Consider the following 24,368-nt stretch of genomic DNA (forward strand, 5'->3'; position numbering starts at 1 on the left):
CTTTCATGTTGCAGACTGCTGACCTCTCTTTGGATCCTCACTTGGCAAAAAGAAAGCAAGCTAGCTCTCTGGTCTGTTCTTATAAGGGCACTAATCCCATTCGTGAGGGCTCCACACTCATGACCCAATTGCCTCCCAAAGGCTCCACCTCCAAAAACCATCACATTGTGAGTTAGGATTTCAGTGTGTGACTTTTGGGGGGGACAAAGACTTGCAGCCCATAACACCACTCTAAGCAGAAGTGTATGGCAGGCTGAAACTGTTTGTAGCACCAATGAAACCCAAACCCAGCTCAGTTCCTGATTATATTGTGTCAAATTCCTGCACTAATGTTCTAGCAGAAGAGGTATGTCCATTTTCAAGCATAAATGCTATACACTTCTGTCTAGCCTTCTGCATAGGCAGAATAAATACCCTCACAAAATACACACATATGAGCCCATGAGCACCATGTTACATCATACTCAAACTGTTCAAAAAAGCATCACAGGGAAGGGGTGGGTGGAAATAAAAGGCATGTTGCATACAAAAGAAGAAATATAGGACTGATATCAAACTGATTATCTGAAACCATGCAGGACAGACTGACATCATTAAAGTGCTGAAAAGAAAAAAAAGTCAATCCAGAATTCTATACACAGCACAAATATCTCTAATAAATGAAGGGTAATGAAAAACTTTTTTCAGACAATCAAAAATTCAGACAGAGACCCATGCTACAAGAAATGCTAAAGGGATATTTTTTAGGCAGAACGTATATGATATTAAACAGAAATTTAGGTTTATAAAAAGAAACAAAAATCTCTATTCAGGAACTGTTAAAAAGAAAATAAATATAAAACATTTTTTTCTTATTTTGAATTGCTCTAACAGATCATTGACTGCATAAAGCAAAAATAGCATATAGCAAAAATGTATTGTGGTTTATAACATGTATAACATATGTAAAGGTAAAACATGACAACATTAGCACAAAAGATGAGAAAGAGGAATTAGAAACATACTATAATAAGGTTCTTATACTATATGTAAAGCAAAATATTATTTGAAGTTAGACTGTGATAAATTAAATTTTATGTTGTAAATCCTAGGGCTTTCTCTCAAAATATTTTTAAATGCATAAATAGCCACAAATGTAAATAAACATGGAGTTATAATAAATGATCCAAGAACAGGCAGAAAAAAAAGGGAAAAATACAGCAACAGATGGGGCAAATAGGAAAAACAATAGGGTAGATTTTAAATCTGTCAATATCAAAAATTATGTTGAATGAAAGGTAAGGTCTAAACACACTAATTAAAAGACAGAGATGTTCACATAGAATAAAGATGCAAAACAACTATATGACAATTCATCGATAGATTAAACATAAATGAATAGCAATGTTACCATGAAATACTAATTGAAAAAAACTTAGATGGTTATATTAATGTAAGACTAGATATATTTCAGAAGAAGTGTTACTGGGTATGCACAGGGATATAACATAAGGATAAAAAGGTCAAATCACTCTGAAGACAGAACAGTCCTAAATATGAATGCGGCTAACAAAATAACCTGATAATGCAAGATGCCATAGAATTTAAATATAAATAGAGAAAGGTACAATTATAGTTGGAGACTTTACTATTCCTCTCTATAAGTAAATGAATCAGTAGGCAGAAGTTTAATAAGAATATAGAAGTTCTGAACAACACTATCAACAGTCTGAAAATAGCAGAAGATAACACATATATATGGAATCTAAGAAAAAAAAAAAAAGGTCATGAAGAACCTAGGGGTAAGATGGGAATAAAGACACAGACCTACTAGAGAATGGACTTGAGGTTATGGGAAGGGGGAAGAGTAAGCTGTGACAAAGTGAGAGAGTGGCATGGACATATATACACTACCAAACGTAAAATAGATAGCTAGTAGGAAGCAGCCGCATAGCACAGGGAGATCAGCTCGGTGCTTTGTGACCACCTAGAGGGGTGGGATAGGGAGGGTGGGAGGGAGGCAGACTCAAGAGGGAAGAGATATGGGAACATATGTATATGTATAACTGATTCACTTCATTATAAAGCAGAAACTAACACACAGTTGTAAAGCAATTATACTCCAATAAAGATGTTAAAAAAAAAAAGAAAATAGCAGAAGACATTTTTTTCAAGTGCACATGGAACATTCACTAAGATAGACTATATAACTTCAACATATTTATACATGTTGAAATGTTTAAATGTTTACCATGACAACATAGTAAACAAAAAATGAATTATAAAATGTATCTCAAAATCCCCAAATATTTTGCAATTAAATAATATGCTCCTGATTACTTTTGGTCAAAGAGAAATTAACAGAATAATTAGATAATATTTTGAACTGATTACAAATGAAAATACAACTAAAAATTCTGTGATGCAGTTAACACAGTACTTAGAGTAGAATGCTTAATTAGAAAACAATAAAGGTCTCAAATCAGTGATCTCAGCCTCAACTGTGACACTGAAAAGAAGAGCAAATTAAACGCAAAACAAACAGAAAAAAGAAAATTTTAAAGCAGAAATCAATAAATTTTAAAATATAAAACTTGAGAGGGCTTCCCTGGTGGCGCAGTGGTTGGGGGTCCGCCTGCCGATGCGGGGGATGCGGGTTCGTGCCCCGGTCCGGGAAGACCCCACATGCCGCGGAGCGGCTGGGCCCGTGGGCCGTGGCCGCTGGGCCTGCGCGTCCGGAGCCTGTGCTCCGCGGCAGAAGAGGCCACAGCAGTGAGAGGCCCGCGTACCGCAAAAAAAACAAAACAAAACAAAAAAAAACTTGAGAAAAGTCAATGAAAACAGAATCTAGTTATCTGAAATGGTCACTAAAATTGATAAAACTCTAGCTAGAATGGTCAAGAAAAAAAAGAGAGAAGATATAAATGATCCATATCAGAAATGAAAGAAGGGACATAGATACAGATCTTACAGACTTCATAAGGATAAGTGATAAAATGAACTTGATACTCATACATTTCACAACTTAAATGAATTGGACATTTTCCCTGAAAGACATAACCTTCCTAACTCTCGTAAGAGGACATAGAATAACCTGAATTGTCCTATATTCATTAAAGAAAATGAATTCATAGTTAAAAACCTTCCAGCAAAGAAAAATTCAGGTCCAGTTCCTTCATGGTGATTCTACCAAACATTTAAGGAAAAAATAATGCCAGTGCTAATCAAATACTTACAAAATTACAAGAAAAAATGTTTAAAAAGTATGTATTATTCTGATAAAAAGTGATACAAAAATAATACAAAGAAAACTACACGCTAATAACCCTTTGAATATGCATAAAATCCTCAACAAATATTAGTAAATTAAATACAGTAATATATAAACTTAATAATAAATCATGACCAAATGCTATTTTTCCCAGAAATGCAAGATTGTTTGAAAATTTAAGAATCAATCAATGTAATTTGTCACATCAACAGATATTTTGGGAAAAAAATCTTTTCATTAAGTGCAAAAAATCTTTTCAATAGATACAATAAATTCATTTCACCAAATTCAACATCCATTCATGACAAAAACTTTCAGCAAAGTATGACTAGAAAGAAAATGTCTTGATTTGATAAAGGACATCTATAAAAATCTAAACTACCATCATACTTATTTTGTAAAGGGCCAGAAAATAAATAATTTAGGCTTTGCAATTAATGAATGAGTGTGGCTTTGTTATAATGAAACTATTTATAAAAACTGTCAAAGGGCCAGATTTGGCCTGCGGGGCCACAGTTTGTACTATATATTGATTGTGGTGGTACTATATGATTGTATGTGTTTGTCAACATTTTATATACCTGTGCCCTAGAAAAAAAATTAAAAAGTAGTGGTACAACTTAATGTTAAGGCAGCAAAAATTATGAGAGATTGATGTTGGACAATAGAAATAGGGTTGGATTAAAAATAAAGAAATATAATAAAGTATCAATTGTGATATATTGCTGATAGATGTGTTTGAAAATTTGCACAATAAAACTTTGGAAGAAATAAAAGTATATTAGTCCATAATTATTTAGTGAAAACTAGCAATAGTTATTTAATATTATTAATAAAGTTTTATTTTTTAATTTTGTCACATTTAAATTAAGAACCCAGATGAGGACTGATTTCAGTTGAATTAAATATAGAGTGCATTTTAAAGTCTTCTGTAGACCACAGCTTTATTCTCGATTTGTTTATATCCAGCTTCCCCTCTGAAGTTTCTTTCATAAATAAATCTCTCTTGAGAACTCAGATGAAATTGGGCATATTTGGGGAGGTGATAATGATCACTGACTCCTTACTGAAGAAAGGAATATAAAAGATCTGAATAAGATGTGATACATGCACTGATTTTATAGCTTGTGGGAAACTTACAATTTATATTATCCAATGAGGAAAAATGCTTGGTACTCATGGAAATACTCTCCTCTCCCACATTCATGGTGCTTTTTCCTACTGAGCCTGGGTACAGTCTCAGAATCCAGCATGCAACCACAACCTACATAAGAAATCTAAGGCCCAAAAGGCCGTGTGACTAAAGCCAGTTACTGGAGAAACCAGAACAGGATACCAGTCTCCTTAGGCAGTGCTCTTAGACAATATTTTCTTACTCCTGAGATTTCACAGTGGAGCTTATTTGTTTTGTTTTGCTTGAAACTTTGCCAATTCCCAGAGATGAGGCGACGTGATCATTGCAATCATTGATTGAACAAACGCATTCAAGTTCACTTTCATCAGAAGGCATAGTGATAATGTCAGGTGAGTGAAGTGCCAGGCTCAGCTCAACTAGTAATCAGCTTTGTAATCTTAGCCAGTAGTCTCATCCTTCTAGGTTTCAGTTATCTCACTTCAAAAAAAGAAAGGTTTGGATTATCACAGAATTCTATAGATAGAATCATACAAGAAGTGTAATTCTACCTTAATGGTATAAATAAGCCAGACACTGATTCTTCCTGTTTGAATTATCAATATTCTATGAAAATCAGTCATCACAATAGCTGACATGAGAGATTAAAAACTGTTCTGTACCAGAGGGCACACACCAGCTTTGGTCTGCCCCAGAAAGCAGAAATTGGATCTATGATATGAAAGTTATAGAACGGAACCTTCTTGCCCAATGTAAGGGGGATTCTCTGGCAGAGTTGTCCCAAAACTGGAATGGATCACCGTTTGGGGTTAAGATTCCAATGCAGAGCCTGGAATGTCTTTGATCAGTCACACTCCAGAGAAATTCTAGCAATGAGTGGAGACTGGTTCCATTGGACCTCTAAAGGTTGTTCCAACTTTATGAATTTGTGATTCTGGTGTTTTCAAATTTTGTATGTATTTTAAAATGAAATATATTTAAAAATACCTACTAACCAACAAGAGGGTTTATATTTTATTTCCCTTTATAGATAAATTGTATCTCTTTTTTTTGCTTCTACCCAACTGGAAAGCCAAATGGGATTCTTAACAGTCACCAAAATATGGAACTTCAAATATTTTGTGGGTAATTATGTAAAAGAGTAAAGACATCAAAACTAACTGCTTTAGAGGGGAAGGAGTTATGAAGAAGCAGTTAGGAGCTCAGTAGAAAGCACCATTTTAACCTGGAGCTCCTTAATATCTGAACAGACTCTGTTCCTATTAGACAGGTTCAAAGACATGACACTTCAGTAGATGACCTCTAAGGTTTCTGAAGAAGAGTCAAAACAAAAACTCACAATTCGGATATATTACAGTTCCTTTGGAGTTCAAAGAATAGACATAAAATCTAACTTTCTGAATTATACAAAAATTATATTACTTCTGACTTTGGAAAGGCACAACTGTATGGAAAAAACAGAGATCCTGATGAAATTGAGGACTTAGCCCACTGTTTTTTTAAGCTGAACTGTAAATGAGACTGTCAGTCAGTGCTGGTTGGCTAATGGGGTTTGGGATCTTTTGTTTTCAAAGCACCAGACTGTAGGATCACTTCCCATAGCTGTTTGGATCACTTCCTGTATCACCACATACTTGTTTGATGACATTGATTTCTATTTGTTACGAGCACGTTAGTGAAATACCAAGTTTCCTCTATTCTGGCAATATTCACCGAAATTTTAGAAGAAACAAGCCTTTAGAAAAACTAGAAGGTGCTATTAACTGGCTGAAAAATGCATCCAGATAGTAAACTATTCATGGTAACTAAAAAACGACTAAAGCAAACAAAGCTTGAGGAAGCTTCTGTCAGAAAATGTTTGTGCTGTTCCCACAATGGGAACATTTCAAAGTTATTCTCTGCTGTTTATAAACAGATGACATGATTTCTCAGCATGGTGGTGGAAGTCTAATTTACAAGCATTGATGTAAGACTGCAGGGACCAACCACGGAAAGATCGCAGTGCAAATGAGTCAGAGAACTTCCTTTTAAAAATATCTGTGGATGCCTGGAAGTTTTGACTATTTTTTTCTACCTTTCCCATAACAGTTTTCACCAGGGCTATTTGAGTATTCTGTTATATCCCATCATGTGAAGCTGGCTGAGGGGAGGAGATGAGCAGGCAGACCTCCGATGCTGCATTTAGCAGCCTCGGTTTCATGTGAGAAATGTGTAATTCTGCACACAGACCTCTTGCCTCTCCTTTCTTGCTGTCAGTATTTACACGAAGAGTAAATAACCCCAAGCAAAGAGCCAGTCAGCTTTTCACCTATGACACCTCTGAGGGCTTTTTACAGCAGCCCCAGAGCTAGTCGAGGGATCTGGCCTTGGAAGTCCCTTGACAGAACACTGAAATCCATGCTGTGGAACCAAATCAATGAAGTTAAAGGCAACAAAAATGAATTCTTCTTCGCTGGAGGTTTTTATTCCCTCCGCAAGTCAGGAAACAGAAAGGTAGTTTCTTGTCAAAATTCTGCTTTTGTTCAAAAAGAAATCTAGATGCAGTTATTTTACTCAGTAGAGACTCACATTATGCCAGACCCATAAGAGGCACTAAGTGAAGGGGCAGCTGCTATGGTCTCAGGGTTATTCTTAAAACCCAAACAAAGATAAAGAGCCTCAAGTATCCAGTTTCTGAAGAGAGCGTACAGAAGACCGTAGCCCTTCCCTCTGGGGCTTCCTAAGAGGGATGAGGACCATATCTGCTACCAACCTCCTGCCACACTCTAACCCATGGGTTATACAGAGAGAACGCTGGGAAGAGGGGGCCAGAGAGCTGTGAGCTCAGGGCACTGCAGTTCGGGTGCTAGCGACCTCACCAGCACCGCCACCTCCCTAGGTCAAGTGTAGGAGACTCCACGAAAATGCCTCATAAAGATGGGGGGTCTCTGCAAGGAGAAGCTGGCTCTTAACGCCTACTGGGGCATCTTCCAAAGCACTTGGCCTGCTCATCTCTCACTTGGCTTGCATTTCAGGGAAAACAGACAAACAGTGGGTCTTGGCAGCTGGGCAGCTGGCAGCAGCCTGACCCCTTGCCGTCTGAGGCAGCAAGGTTTTGTGATCTCTTGGGGGAGCGAGCGCTTATCACAGGAAGAAGCCGGGCTTTAGCCATCTTGTTCTCCTGCCCTTGCTGGGGTCACAGGACCCATAAAGGGGCCAACTGCTGGTTCTGAGAGTTCCCAGACTGGAAGATGTCAGGCAGAGCTGAAACTCGGATTCAGAGAACTATGTAGTGTGCAGGTACACAGGACCCTCTAAAGAACAGTCATGGACCCATCAGGAGAGTCAGAGGGTCAAGAGCTGTCACATAGGCCACTCAGTATTAGCCAGAGATGCAGACAACCAACAAGGGAAGAGCTGTGACCAGGGTGCCAGGGAGGTAAAGAAGACTTTTTACTTTTCCTGACATCCTTCTTGCCTGCAGAAACCAAGCAATGGGGAGAACAGAGAAAGTCTGTGTCCCTCCTTCCATTCCAGTGTTGGGGTTGAAGGATGAGCAAAAAATGAATATTTCCGGGTCCTTTGATACATGTGTCAGGCCTTTGTGGGGAAGAGGAGAGCTTTAAACTGATGGTAAGCTTCGTGTTTTAAACTGAACTGGGACTACTGTTTAATAACTCAAAATTTCAGGAAATTGATGATATCTACTAGACAGATAGTGAAGGGAAAGGATATTTGGTGCAGGGTGGTTGGGAAGAGTGATTGGAAAAGGTTAAACCATTTCAGGTTTAGATTCTAATGAGTGTCAATTCCTCAGTAAAGCTGAAACCGGAACTAAATACAAAACCCGCATAAAATTTGGTGTCTAGAATTGTTTCTTAATCTTCAGCGTTTAAAGACCTCTGAAATTTCTGAATCAATCAACCAAGGGGAGAATTCAAAATCTAAATTCTTCATAAAAAATTCACAGTGACTATGATTATAGTCAGCACACCACGCTTCAAGAAACACTGACATAAAGGGACAGTGACTAGGCAAATATGCTTAGTTTGAAGACACCTAAAAACCCTTCCATTACGACAGCTTTGATAACATCCGCTTAACATTTAGAGGAAAAAAAATTAGGAATATACAATTAAGGAAGTACATGTTTTGAAACTGTGCCAAGGAACGATACGATGCTAGTTTTCGATTAAGATGTAAAAAATGTAGAACTTTAGAATTCTAGCTCATCTGATTGCTTATGACATAAATGTAGTAACTTAAAAATCAAGTAAAATGTTTCTGTCAATGCAGTATTAGACTTTTTATAGGATTTCTGTTTAATTTAAAATTTTCCATGAGAACTTAGGCATTATATGTTTATGTAGGTGGAAAAACAATGAAAAAATATTCCTCAAGTCTTTTCTCAAGTCACCTTTTCAATGAGTGGCAGTAGTTGCTTAATAAATATTTTTGAATGAGTGATTATTAATTTTTCACTATGAAGATTACCACTTTCCACCTACTATAAACTTCTATTTTTAAAACAATTATGTGCAAAGGAAATATAATTATCTCTTTACATTTCCTGAAGACCCCCTACACACACACACACACACACACACACACACACACACACACCAATGAAAGATTAAAAAATTAATGATATCCCTGGAAGCAAGGAAATTTAGCTTTAGGTCTTAGCAAGTGAACACGGATACTAAAAAGGAAGCATCTCAAGGTCATGGCAAAGGACTTTATTCCTTCTTAGAATAGAAATTGCTTCTGTCAGTATTAGGGAACCACTTATAATGCACATGTTTTATAACAGAGACGGGTGGTGGAGATGAAGATGGAGGGTCCTGCTGATGTGATGCGGATGGCAACGATAAGTTTGCTCTATTAACAAGCATCACCTTCAATAGGAAATTATATCAAGTGTGTATTTCAAAAAGCGTTGCATCTTTAATAAATCAGAAACGTGGTCCACTCAAATTTGACCTGTGTAAAGACTTAAGTTGGTAAACAGAGGCAGAGAAAATAGGAGAGAAGTCTATGAACGGAAACTTGAGCTTTTGGGCTGTCTTTGCCCCTTTAAATTCCATTTCTCACACTCCAAGGGCAGTGTTTATGAAGGATAAAGGCTCTAGCTCTGGAGTTAGACTAACTGGAGTTTGAATCTAGTATCTACCATTTGTTAGCTCCTTGAACCTGGGAAAGTGATCTGGCTTTTCTAAGCCTATTTCCTCTCTATTAAATGAGATACTAACATCATTTATTATGAGTAAAGTGGAGTTGACTGTGAACTTCAAATAAGAACACACATTTGAATCACTTAGCACAGTGCCAAATTTCTTAGTTTCTATTGTTATTACCACCATCACTACTATTACCATTATTGTTATTCTGAACTAACAGAAACCACTTCCAGCTTACCTCCAATCTTTTACTCTGACCCTCCCTCATTTCCTATGTACTCCTCTTTTTCCTATCTTTTCTCCTCTTCCCTTGAACCATCAGAACCACGGTCATCAAACATTCTCCCAAGGCCTGTAGATTTCACTTGTTGGTGGACCAAATTTGTATTGCATGTATGACCTAAAAGACTTAATTTTCTCTCCAGTAAAGACGTCAATACTCTGTAATGGCTTATATGGGAAAATAATCTAAAAAAGAGTGGGTATATGTATACGTATAACTGATTCACTTTGCTGTACACCTGAAACTAACACAACATTGTAAATCAACTGTACTCCAATAAAAAGTATTAAAAAATAGAAAAAGAAGTCATTTGGTCAGCAATAGTATGTGCACACTGAACAATTTACAACTATATGAATATTTTGTTGTTTGAGATTTTACTGTGTTAGTCTTGATAAATCTTGATAAATCTTGGTAAAGATGACTTTAAAATTTCTTCCTCACAGATAAACAGGAAAATGAGAATTCTATGTCATGATGCAATGATTATCTGGTTTTCTGGAAAATTAAAATATCCCTTTAAATTAATAAACGGATGTTCTGCAGCTGTGTTTGAGTTGTCTATATGTGTCTGCAGCTAGTTTGCTGAGGTGGTTAGAACACTTTGCCAAGGGAGAGAGTGGGGAAATCTATAGACTTGTTTCTTATAATTCTTAATTTGGGGGAAGACGGATAATTGAAGGGTGAGACTGAAAGTACGAGTACCTGAAGCCATGTGATCTTAATGCCTTTTAGACAAAAGATGAAGAAATGGTCACAGGAAAGAAAGAATATATATAGGATTGTTTGTCCCTGAGTCTTTATCTAGATGTGAACGTGATCACCGTTTTTCATTTTCCATTCTCAATTTGGCAGGCCTTGTTGAAATTTTCAGATTTGTTAATATCAACCCTTTAAAAGATAAAAATATAAAATAAATTATGAAAATGAGAGGCCAATTTTGTTGCAGAAAAATTGTTAAATAAGTATGTATTATAGGCAAGACATAGAATCTGGCTCTTATGAGCAATTCTTAATTTATGCCTAGAAATTCACTAGAAGCTATTTTTAACAGAGCTCATATCTCTTCCTCTGATACATCTTCTCCTCAGTTCACCATTCTCATCATGCTCAGCATGCACAGATTTATATGCTATATAATTATGGCATATTCTTAAGCACACACATAATATCAAGTCACTTCCGCAGCCATTCGGCAGTATTCTCATTGGGAACAAGGTATTTCCTGCTTTATTAATATGATAGCTTTCATTAACATTCTACTTCCTTTGTGGAAAATGTTATCAATTTCATATTCTTTTTGCTAAGTGATAACATAAGTCTACATCTGGATGTTTCATATATATGCACACTTTTTTTTTTTTTTGCAGGAGAATAAGCTATGACACAAATTTGATTGTTACAGTAGAGTTATAATGGATTCTGTGGAAAAATCCAATCTAGTTTTGGGAAGGCTTTAAAAATTAGCATTCAAAAAAGTTTTTTTTTCACATTTTACTCCACATTATCTCCAGAAACAAATGACATCTACTGGAGTTAAAACTTCTGCTATAATTTAGATGAATTCTCATAATACGCATTCTACATATAACATGCTATATTTAGTTTGCGTTTAAATTCTATACAAAAATGAGTTTCTCATATGAATATTATATTCATTTCATATCCTTAGTATTATATTGTTAAAATCAAACCCTTAATAAATTAAGAGCCTTGGGGTCATGACACAACAGAAAGCAGAAGTAGCCATGTCTCTAATCTGACCCCAGGCTTCTTTTAATCCATCACAGTCTTCCCAGTGATACTTTCTCTCTAAACAATTGAAAAGCATAGCTCTGTTATCAGGCCATATGCATGCAGGAGGAAACTGTTGTTTTACTTTTTACTCTAGTTCAAATGGGTAATTTGACAATCTGAGAAATATACTGGTGTCTGTCTAGAATCTACCTTTCTACTGACAGAGTTCTACCGGAATTATCTGTGATGAGTTTTCTCTGTTGCTTAAAACTGTATCTCTCAAGATGACCAGAATCATAAGTTTTATCCCTCTATCAGGCTTTTCAATTTCTTTGCTTATATGCTAAAGTTCATCCTGACAGCAAACATAGGTAAGAAGATCTCTAGAGGTTATTTGATGGGAGAAAAGAAGGGTTGATAGCCTTCAATCTGAAGGAAAAATAATTCGTAAAGCTTTGCAGGAGATGAGCTACAATTTATCAATGACACCACAGCGAACGGATATAAGGACCACTGTAGATTCTCTTCTAAAGATATCAAGCTCAATAGACTTCAATTTATGTAGTCAAAAAGATGTTGAAATTCAACAGGAAAGACAGTGAAAATAACACAGAAACATTATTCTCCACTGTACTAAATCACAAGGTATCTGGATCTGTAATGTTGTATAAGTTCTTATTGCTGAAACACAGCAAAGTATATAACATGGAAATTCCCATGTTGAGAGGATAAGCTTTAAAGTTAGAAAAATTTTCTATTCAAAAAAGTTGAAAATTTATGATACATAAAACAAGTCAAGCAAAAGTCTTTTTGCCAGGATAAGCAAAATGAGAGGTATCAAAGTAATCATTTCCCTTAAAGTACAGTATCATAGGTCTGGGAAACATCTGAAAATGGAAGGAAAGGAAGTTTAGTAAAATGAAAAAATATTTCTTTACAAAACAAGCAGCTCACAGAGGTGACATGAGTTGAAAACCTAAGTCGGTTCAAGAAGACTTGAGAAAAACCCATGCCCAGAACTTCATTCAGTCCCTGGGAAAATTAACATGATGAGGGAAACACAAGCCACACACTTCTCCATAAGTCGTGAAGTCTTGTTATTATAAACCTAGAGCCTTACAATGCAGGGACCATGAAATATACAGTCACTCACTTTACCAAACAGCAGGACCGAGTGAGGCAATATAGAAGGTTCATTGATATAGTCATCAAATGAGACCAAGCATTTTTTGCATCTATCAGACTTCTGGTAAAAGGTTAAAGGAGTCCTACCCTGTTGTCTTTAGCCCTCTTCTCTCCACCCACCCCCTCTCCCCATCAGCGCAAAGATCAATTTTCTCAGCGCCCATAATGATAGGTCCCCAGGACAGGATAACAGGACACAGTGGGACTGAAGAAGTTATCACTCTGAATCTTTCATCTTATTGATGAAAACACAGAAAATCGTGAGAGATTGTGTCCACCCATAATTTAATAGTCTCTCAGTGGTAGAACCTGGACATGTATTCAAATCCATTTTTCTTCTACAGCCAAATAACATGGAGAATACCCCTTATAATCATGACTCTAGCAAAGCACTTAGAACTCAGTCTTAGATACGAGGCACTCAGAATTCACCAGGCTTGATGAATAATCTGTTTTGACAGATCTATTTGATATAGAAACATTCTTTTTCTCATGCTCTGTTATTTAAGCAATATGATCATTCATGGGTATTTTTTAAATTCTAGAACATATCTTTTCATCCTAAAAATTCCCATACAAATGAACTCACTGCAGCAGGATATCTTCAGAAAAGGTTGCCTTTAGCAGTTACTTCTTTTGGCTGGAACTGTAGTTCTCATAATTAAATTTATACCTTATTTAACCATTCAGCTGAAATTTGGATATGGTTTCTTCTAGCCAATTTTCATGGAAAATTATGTTACAAGTTTTGCATGTAGGAGGCAGCCAATGACTGTTTTACTTGTATGAATTATTCAAAGTTTGGAGCTTCTAATTTTCGTATTATTTACCATTTCTGATATTATATCACATATCTCATTGTTTGTTTATTATCCATTTCTTCCAGCAAAACTTAACCTTCATAAGAAGAGATCTTTTCTTTTCTTTCTTTTTCTTTCCTTCCTTCCTTCCTTTCTTTCTTTTCCTTTCTTTCTCTTTCTTTCTTTCTGTCTTTCTTTCTTTCTTTCTTTCTTTTTCGTTCTTTCTTTCTTTTTTCTTTCTTTCTTCTTTTTTTAATTTTTGTTTCACTATTGCCCTGTACTGCCCTTAATCCATAGAAAGTGCCCTACATATTTTCATTGACTATATAAAGAAAAGACTAGAAATATTACATCTACTTATGCTGCATTATATCTATACCATTTTTCAAAGTGAAATGTTCTGTTTCACTTGGGACACCAGGATTTTTAGACATTCAATATAAGTTACACACAATGGGAAATTTGACTTCCAAAAGCTTCCTTATGAATTGTTCCCAAGAAATTTTCTATGAAGAAAACTCAATAAAGAACATATTCCTACTGTGAGATATTTAATTTAAATGGATTCAGGTAGGATAATTTTATATTTAATATCAATTGCTATGTCATAATTGTTTTATTCAAAAAGACATTTACAGACTATATAAACTGTCCCAAGATCACACTTTACTTCAGATTGAGAATGTATTTTATTTTAACGTTCACTTGAGAAGGGTTTTTTTTATTATTAGAAATATTTGTAAATCATCAAATCTTGTTCCTAAGAACTTTTCTTACTGTCAGTACTTACAGTATTTGTAATCTTTAAAAAGTGTATCTATCTCAGATTCAGATACTGTCTTTTTTTCCCCTGCCTTTCCCTCATTTTACAGTCTCTCCAGCCGTTTTGACAGTTAACCCAAACTGATCTTCTGGGATTGTGAATCATTAAATTTGTCACATATTTTCTAATTACTAACTGCTGAGATGGATATAATATCAGAGAGGTTTAAAATGATGAGCTAAATTGAGAAAATGTGATTTCTCAGCAAACCACAGTAGGATAGAAGGAAGAATACTTAAAATTTAAATTTTAACTATGACTTCAATAACAAGAGCAAAGGAAAACAAGGTTTTTACCAGCTACTTTGAGGTTTTCTACCTTACCATGATTTGCTGAAGATCTAAAACAAAATTTCTTTCTATGAAAAGAACAGAGAGAGATGGAGGATGTCCTGCTGTTTAATTTCCTATTATTTTGCTTTACTATATAGTTTCAAAGATAAACTTAAATGAATTGATTTTTTAAAATGGTTAGTTATTTTATGTACAGAATCACTAATTCTGCAGAATAATTTGTACTTTTAGAAGGTGTACCTGTGAAGAAACTTAAAAAGATTATTTACATATAGCTAATGAGACATGTTGAAAGGCTTCAGAAGACAAACATACTAACCCCCCCGCCCCCAAAACCCAGAGAATCATCCACGGGACCTGAAGTCATGAAAATCTGGAATTCTAAAACCTAAAGTTACGTTTTGCAGGCAGCATTTGGGGGGCAGGTCCACCGCAGTTTGTGAAGTATTTATTTAGCTTTGAGGATTAGGACTTGGAGCTACAATGGTCAGAACCTGTTTCAAACATTCCTATGTCCCCAACTTTCATGAGTATTCTTTTCTGAGCAACAAAATTCCATGGCAGTAACACGTTTGGATTATATTTTCTATAGTATCACATTTACCCAGGACCCACGGTAATATCATCCACTCGACGATGGTTGGCGGCGGACCTTGCCTGTTCAGGTCTGACCTGTCGATGTGCTGAGAGGCAAGCAGCAGCAGGAACAGAAAGGTCAGATAGGACGCCGTGTGGCAGATGAACTTGATAAATGGCTTTCGGATGAACAGTCCAAGGGGGCTTTTGGGAGCCATAAGGTAGCACACAGAGAAGACGGGAAAAAGAAGTCCTATTATGAAACACGTCGCCATCTTCACGGCCCAGTGTCTTCTCCTCCAGCCGGGAAACTCATCGTACCAGCGAGATGCCAGCAGTTGTTGACAGTTGGGCTGAGCAACAAACTACAGGGAAAGGAAAGGAAAAGTGAGAGTCAGGGTTACACGCAGGGGCTCCAGCTCATGAATGGGAGGGAACACAGTGTTATCGTTCAAGTCACAAGTTCTGTTCAAACATAAAATAATCTGTGTTTACACCATCATAAAGTCCTTTAAGCCATTCTGTGAACAAAGCTCATTTAATGAACATTTTATACCCACGGCAAAGTGCTGAGTGCTTAGCCAGACACAACAGGGGTCAAAATACTATGGCTGCACCTTAGGAAGCAAAGATAGAGCTGAGGACTAAGAATATCCATAGGATGTATTGATAACTGAACAGAGCTGTGTACAAAGATATACACATATATGTGCATATATAAGAATTGTGATATATATATATCACAGGTATATGACATGAAGTAGAAAATGGTACTAGTGGTTATTTCTTGGTTTAGTGGTTATTTTCTGGTTAAGACATTATACTTTTTTCCCATTTTTATACTTGGTGTATTTTTAATGTTTTCTATAATAAACACATCAGAAAAAGTAAATATATTTTTAATTGGGTTGAGGCAATAAGAAAATCATAACTGAAAGCATATTGCATTACCAGGATGTAAATCATAGCTGAATTTGGTGGAAATAAAGCAAATACCTTACCTAAGTATAATCAATTACCACATACAAAACATTTCACAAACATGACATCATTTTTATCCTGCCAACATGTTTGAGATGTAGCATAGATCTTACTCTATTTTAAGGATGAAGATGGGGGGCTTATATGAGGGCCATAAAGTTATTCAAGAAGATTACATATCTAGTAAATGATGAAATGTATGGCTATCTCGTCCAAGATTCTTTTTTTTTCTGTACATGATCTTTCTCATTGACACTGACAGCTAAGCATTATATAAATTCAGAAGGAGTTTTCTCTTCCAGATGGAATGGTCCAAAAATGCTTCCCAGTGGGTCTGCTCTCTGAAAGGGGAGATTTGTATAAGCAGAGAAGAGAGGGGAAGGCAAGGCATGCAGGTGAGAAAGTGTAGAGTGTGTTTAAGGGATGCCCTATGGACACTTTGGACTGTAGCAGAAGCTTTAGTCCCTTGTTAAGGGACTCAAGAAAGTTCTGTTGGCATCAAAAATAGACCCACCCTAGAAGCAAACTGAGCACCTGCCCCTTTCATGGGACTCTCCCTGCCCCAATATTTCCTATTTTTCGTCTTCAGTCTTAAGACTTTACGGATCTCCTTTAGGAGACCCTTACTTGACCCTTACTCTTTTCTGATGGGTACACAGAAAGTGGCTTGATGATCATAAACAAAAAGCTGTTTGAAAGTGAAAGGAGAGACTGGTGATCGATTAAAAGAGCAGTTAAATAGTTGAGACGTGCAATCATATGGGCTGGATGGCAAATGAGTTCTCATGCAACTGCTTCTCTTCATTTTGTCTTAGATATTGTGTTCATCAAAAGATATGGTGGGCAAAGCCACATGTATAAATGGAATTAAATGTATAATAATAGGCTCAGCAAGTACAGCTAAAACAAGATAAAACTGCATTTCTTCAAGACTGGGATGATGGGGCTCTCCTCACTATTTTGTAAGTAATTTATGAAAGTAAGCTTCAAGCTCCATAGTTAGTAAAGTTAAATTTTATAATCCAGGGCTTCCCTGGTGGCGCAGTGGTTGGGAGTCCGCCTGCCGATGCAGGGGACACGAGTTCGCGCCCCGGTCCGGGAAGATCCCACATGCCGCGGAGCGGCTGGGCCCGTGAGCCATGGCCGTTGAGCCTGCGCGTCCGGAGCCTGTGCTCCGCAACGGGAGAGGCCACAGCGGTGAGAGGCCCGCGTATCGCAAAAAAAAAAAAAAAAGAAATTTTATAATCCGAAGAAGAGCTTTTCTTAACACATTCCTTGCCTATTATTTTGGTCAGAGTCAAGTGTTTGAAAGTCACAATAGAGCTTTTGCTGATATATCTGTAGAGTACTGGGAAAGAGTGATAACAGGTCATTAACAAGTTCTGTTCTCTTAGTTAGTTTCCCTCACCCCCGCCCAACACACACACATAATCCTTCATGTCAGCATTTTATACACAAAGCATAGTCTACCATCTTTTTGCTATTTTCTCATATAAAATATGTTCTACAGTTTTCTTCATTAGAATTTAGCACAAACACCATAATAGAAGGGAATTAATGAAACCTATGAAAAATGCAAGATATAAAGAACAGTTACTATAATCTCAGTAATTCTCACAGATTGAAGAAACACTATAAGGGACTAAGCGTGAACAACACATCTGACACGTGCAGAAAAAAGTAAAAGAAAGGTATGTACTTTGTTCGACACCGTCTGGGTGAATTCTAGGACTAACATACTCTGCCCTTCTTAGCCCAAATCTCATTAGAGCGTGAGATACCCCAGGGCAACTGAGCAAATAACTTTATTGGGAGCACTTAAGATTTGCTTGGGAAAATATTTCCGTTGCCTAATACACAAATATAGACCGTGTTAAATTACCTAGAAGAAGCAAATCATTTAATCCTCATAGAACACCTGCCATTGCCAAGCACTCGGTTAGCCTTAATTTTTACTAACGCTTTTTCTTAAAAGATCTTTTTCTTTAATTATTGGAAAGTATATATCTGTGCTTAGTAAACGAACAGTGTACACAATTTTTTTACCAAACACAGACACAGTGAGGTTTACGCAGAGGTAAAGAATAGAGGCAGGATACTATAAGAAGAGCAGGAGTGGGTGTGTTTAATACACAAGTTTCCCAAAATGTAGATATTATTTGGCTACAAATTTGTTCCAATCTTAGGATTGAAACAACCGCAAAAGTATTCCTAAGAATCGCTATAGATCTAAATATTCTCACAATGGTTTTACATCCTTCTTCTTCTACACCTGTTTGCTGCATGTCTACACCAGCATTCTCCAAATTGTAGCCCATTCATTAATAAATATTTCCATGAAAAAAACAGTTACCAAGTTAAAGATTTAAAAAATTAAAATTTTATATTACAAAACTTTTCACGGTGTTTAACTGTTAAAAGTAGATTAAAACACTTCATTTCTCTCATGTGTCCCTTCCTTCCTTCTTTCCTTCTGTTCCTTGCTTCCTTCCTAGATGCTTCCTTCTTTGTACTTTGTTTTTTCTTTGTCCCCCCCCCGCTTCCTGTCTTTCTTTCTTTCTCCCCGCCTCCTCGTCTCTTGGTTTCCTTGGATTATTTAGAGACTACTCAGCTGTACGCCAACCCCCTCTGAAGGACCCCCTCAGAGGGGGCCACCCTATCTCTGTGACACTTGCCATTGGTCCGTTCCAGCAAAGCCCTCTTCAGGTGGGCCCTCACATTGCCTGCTGGGAGCCTAGAGGTCGCGCCTCCTCTGCCCCATCTTTCTACTGCACAGTGAGTCACGGGACCCACCATCTTCTATACCATCCCAGGACTGCAGGAGGTGGGGTTTCTTTGAAACACACCATGTTACAGCCCCTTCTCTCTCTGCAGTTGTTGGCCGATTCCTAAACAATTCCTGACATCACATTAAAATTCATATTAAAACATTATAAACATTCAAATTCACATTTGTGCCATGAAACTAGAAAGGACACTCCTAAAAAAGAAAGATTTCCTCTCTTTCAATAACCTTTAAAAATTTTTTAAAAACCTAATCTCATGATTATTTATAAAACTGTTAGTCATGGAATTTTAAATATTGAAGAAACTGTGAAGATTACTGAATCTAATCTCATTTTTACAAATTAAGTGAATTCCAGTACCAATGATTTAAAAACAACTACTCAAAGTACTAAAACCTAAAGAAAACAAATAAAAAATGATGAAGAGAAAGGAGATAAAGCTGAAAAGTGAAAACAAACAAACAAACAAACAAAAAACAAACCCAAACAACCGAGAAACCTCATTGCTATGTGGCGAGGAATTAAAATATTAATTGGATATGGACAAAATAAGATGAAGAGAATTCAAAAATTAATGGAGCTCTGATAATTAAAATAACTATGGAGTAGATTTCCTATTTGTTTTTTCTTCATTTTTTTAGTTTTTCAATATATTTTTCTAGTTTAAAAATTTGTATCCAAGGTTCAGACTGTGGTCATATTCTCTAAATGAGCAAAATCTAGATTCTGGAAGCAACCAACCTGGCACCTTAGTGCATCTTGACTAAGTCGGAGAGTTACATGGGAGTTTCTATTGGCTGTTGGACGATTATAAAGAGAGTTGAAACTTTTGGGTTGAATGAAACTGATTTAGGTAAGGGCTTAAAAAGGACTGCAGATTCATATACATGCCAGTTTCCCCTGGATCTTACTATTTACTCCTCAGAATTTCAAAAATAATCTGTTTCCTTTGGGGTTTTATTTCCTCTGCCCAAGAATGTTTTTTCACAACTCATTTTGTAATGTGGATAACAAGGCTTAAGAATGATTTGTAGGCAGAAGAGCTTCAGGGAATTGCTTTGTCCATAACTGAAAACCCTTTTTTCTTCTACTTCTGCCTTAACTCCCTTCATAGCTGCCAATGGCCTTTAACTGTCTGGGCCTTTCTCTGTTTCCTAGAGATAGCTCTAGTTGTGTTCCTAATTAAAACAATTCTCCAGTCTCTTTGAGCATGGTCATACTGCATAACTAATCACTCACCTACTTCATTATTCAAAGCATCATTTTCATCTGGTGCTCCCTAGTTTGATTAAGCCAACAATACTGTGCATCCTCTATGAGTGGGGCATCGGCTAGATAAGTGGGGAGAGGACTGAGATCTGTAAGAACCAGATATACCTGTCTTCTAGGATCTCAAAATCTGTTGCGGACTGATAATGTGACTGGGTAGCTTAAATACAGAGCATTACATGACTTGTTAGAAAAGAGGTAGAAAGTGTAGGAGGAATTATGCCCAATATGAAATAATCAGGGAAGATTGAAGAAAGGAAGCGGAATTTTCTAGTTAAGCCTGAGATAACAAGTAGAATTTTGACAGGCACAGCTTGGTAAGTGGATGTGTTTTAATTCAGATTTAGAGAATATCATGTTAAAAACTCGAGGATGGAGATAAGCAAGTTCAGAGGAGCAATCCCTTGTTCTAGAATGTTACATTCAATGGTGAATATGCTAGAGATGTAGTATAAAGGGATACTGCGGCCATATATCGGGATACAGATAAAAATGTTTATTGAGGCAATTTCTCAAGTCTAAGTCCTTGCTGCTCAGTGGAGGCCGAGGCTGGCAATACCGAGAGACAACTGTACAATCACTTATAGTCTTATACACAAATATAGAATATTTATTCACTTTCATTGAATTACAGAGTATTGCACTTATGCCAACTTTAATATATTTACCTATTTTATAACCTAATTTTAATGAATATAATGTCACAAGATGGGAGATTAGTTTAAAAATATTTCTATAAGAAACTTACACTGAGAAGATAATAATAATTCAGGCATAGGGAATCCAATAAAATAACTAGTTGACTAATTGAGTTTTAATCGGTGTCATTAAAAGGTAAAAAAATTAATGAAGATTTAATCATATCTGAGATGACATTAGCTAAGAAGCCTGAGATTAGTCAAGAAGACTGATTGATAAACTTTAGGTTCTTTCCTCCACAGGATATTGGCCTACAACTACCCTGGCTCTGTCAAGTCAAAGAATCTCTTATCCGGTCATCAGATCACATCATTATTTTCCTTGGACAGGCATGTGAAATTCAGATTTGCAGACTGGATTTCAAGGAATAACTCAAAGCCTATTACTAGGGCACCACTTCTGATGTCTACATATCCAGAAGGCAAGATGACAACTAAACTCCATTTGACGGTGCTGGTGAGGCGGGGGCAGGATTAAACTTCTTAAATCATTTCTGGGCCTAAATTCAAACTTGGTTTGGCAACTGAGCTGGGATGATGAGTGGGCAATAACGGGAAGCAGAAAATGCAGAGACAAAGGAAATATGGTGGGAGGTGAAAAACCCAACATTGAATACATTAAACTATTGAACTTGGCAAACAAACAAAATGAGATTTTGGTAGTGGGAAGGCAGAGTCAATAGATATTGTTAGTTCTTTGAAAATCACAAAGGGCAGCAGTTGGTAGAAATTCCACGTCCCTTCACCAATAACCCTCTTCAGGGTGCGCATGAAGAATTGCTTTAAACTGTCATGGAAAAGAGATGAAAAACTGCCAGTCATTTCTAAGTGGCTACCTAGATGCTTTCTTAAAAATGAAGAGAGATGTGGAGGCAGACAATTATACAGTTTTTATTTTTAACATCTTTATTGGAGTATAATTGCTTTACATTGTTGTGTTAGTTTCTGCTTTATAACAAAGTGAGTCAGCTATACATATACATATGTCCCCGTATCCCCTCCCTCTTGCGTCTCCCTCCCACCCTCCCTATCCCACCCCTCTAGGTGGTCACAAAGCACCGAGTTGATCTCCCTGTGCTATGCGGCTGCTTCCCACTAGCTATCTACTTTACATTTGGTAGTGGATATATGTCCATGCCGCTCTCTCACTTCGTCCCAGCTTACCCTTCCCCTCGTCGTGTCCTCAAGTCCATTCTCTTTTGAAGGAACCACCCTTTGACTGTTGAATCACGTAGGTGAGTAATAGGTGAGAATGGGAGATGGAAGACAGAGGACAGCTTGTTCCTGGTCCTGGCCAGCCCTCAATGGGCTGGTTTTCCAGTCTCTGATGACAGTTTCTGCAAGAAGAGCAGCAGTTCAGAAAGCGTGGTCCCCTCTTAGTCTCCTGGAGGGAAGCCTACTGAGGACTAAACTCTGCTCTATTATCTGCCATGAGGACAAGTATCCAAGAGACACTACAGGAATGAATACTAGTTGCTCTTTTCGTTTTTTTTTTGTTCTTTTTTTTTTTTTTTTTTTTGCGGTACGCCTCTCCCGTTGCGGAGCACAGGCTCCGGACGCGCAGGCTCAGCGGCCATGGCTCACGGGCCCAGCCGCTCCGCGGCACGTGGGATCTTCCCGGACCGGGGCACGAACCCGCGTCCCCTACATCGGCAGGCGGACTCTCAACCACTGCGCCACCAGGGAAGCCCCTGGTTGCTCTTTTGAGATGAAAGGATACAGTCACTCTTCTTTCCCCTTTTCTATCCCTTTTCACATAATTTCAAGACCAACTATTTCTGAGAAAATTTTTAAAATAGACTAACCATGATATGTGTGGATAAGAATTTGGAGAAAATGGAACTCATACATCGGCCATCAAAATGTAAATGGTTCGACTTCCCTGGTATATAAGTTGGCTTCTGACCATGTCTGGACCTTTCTTACTGTTGTAGGGTTGCAGGTGCTGATACTTTTGCCTGGAATCATCCATCTCCTATTTTCTCAGAGTAAATTCCTGAGTCTTCCAACTCAGCTTCTACTCATCTGATCACTCTTATAGTCAACTGTTCTTTTTCTCGGTACTGATATTGTTCCTTGAACATACACCTACAATCGCACTTCTTCCTCTTATCTCCTGCATTTTCATCATGCGTTGGAGTGAGCCATTTGAGAAGGGTCTGTCATTTTTCATCACTTGATCCTTCGCACCAGTGCCTGGCCCTGAGATGTCAATGGCTGTTTACTCAATTGAATTAACTGCTGAACATAGCTCAGGGCTTATGAATCCATTTAATTAGGCACTAACCGCTCCTGTAAGTTCCACGGAAAAGCCTGGTTGAAATTATTAGCCTCAACAATAAGAAGGGCACTTTATATTCTTGTGCTTATTTCCAGAAAATACAAAATTAGCTGCCTCTCTTTCTTCTGAATATAATGTTAATTAGTCCGGGCAGCTTCCTAGGAGATCCATGGTGTTGCTTGAGTATAGGATGAGAAGCCTGCCTCAGTCTAGGTTAGAGGTCAGTTCTTAGACGCTATTGGAAATCAAGCTGTTCTTGGAAAATACATCTTTACAAGGAGTCCAGAGGCAGAGTATTTCAAGAAGTTTCCAAGGAAATATATTTCAGAGAAATGTAGTTCAATTCCATGAGAATCAGTGAAAGAGGGACGAGAACTTGAAGTGGCGAACACGGTCTTCAGGACTCTGTGATCCTCTTAACAGTGTTTTAAAAAAGGTAATAATGAGGGCTTGAGGGCTTCCCTGGTGGCGCAGTGGCTGAGAGCCCGCCTGCCGATGCAGGGGACGCGGGTTCGTGCCCCGGTCCGGGAAGATCCCACATGCCGCGGAGCGGCTGGGCCCGTGAGCCATGGCCGCTGAGCCTGCGCGTCCGGAGCCTGCGCTCCAGAACGGGAGAGGCCACAACAGTGAGAGGCCCGCGTACCGAAAAAAAAAATAATAATAATAATGAGATTCTTTTCTCTACCTTGCTGTTTTGTGCAATCAGAGGCATGCACGTCTGATGCGTCTGATGAAAAATGTAAGAAAAAAAAGATAAACCAACCTCAAGGAACTCATTTCCTTGACTACAAAACCATTGGTGATGTCCAAACATTGGGAAGAAGTAGCAATGCTGAACTTCTACGCAAAAAAACCACTGATGTTAAAAATGTATACGTACAAACTAAAAATTTTTTAAAATCATTTTTAGTCTCTATATGGAGGATATTTACTGTTCACTACTCACAGAGAACTGAAACACTTTAAAAGTAGATTTAAAGTTTTATTCTCCTATGTCATGAACATATATCAGACAACATCTATGGATAGGTTACAGCAAATTGTGTATTTTGACTTGGAATTCTCCATACCCACTATCATTCTGTTCTGAAAGGTAATTATATCCCCAAACTTCA

At 37.4% G+C, this 24,368-nt stretch overlaps 1 protein-coding gene across 5 annotated transcripts in view; it reads right to left on the reverse strand.

Annotated features, from left to right (window-relative positions):
- The window catches only part of TRPC4 (transient receptor potential cation channel subfamily C member 4), a 122,244-nt gene that overhangs the window by 37,572 nt on the left and 60,304 nt on the right, over window positions 1–24,368 (reverse strand). For all 5 annotated transcript variants that reach the window (XM_007117007.2, XM_007117012.1, XM_007117010.2 and 2 more), the window contains one exon: window positions 15,267–15,603. In XM_007117007.2, the coding sequence (XP_007117069.1) occupies window positions 15,267–15,603 (337 nt within the window). The remainder of the gene's footprint in view (window positions 1–15,266; window positions 15,604–24,368) is intronic.

This window comes from Physeter macrocephalus, chromosome 13, assembly GCF_002837175.3.
Source record: "Physeter macrocephalus isolate SW-GA chromosome 13, ASM283717v5, whole genome shotgun sequence".
NCBI lineage: Eukaryota > Metazoa > Chordata > Mammalia > Artiodactyla > Physeteridae > Physeter > Physeter macrocephalus.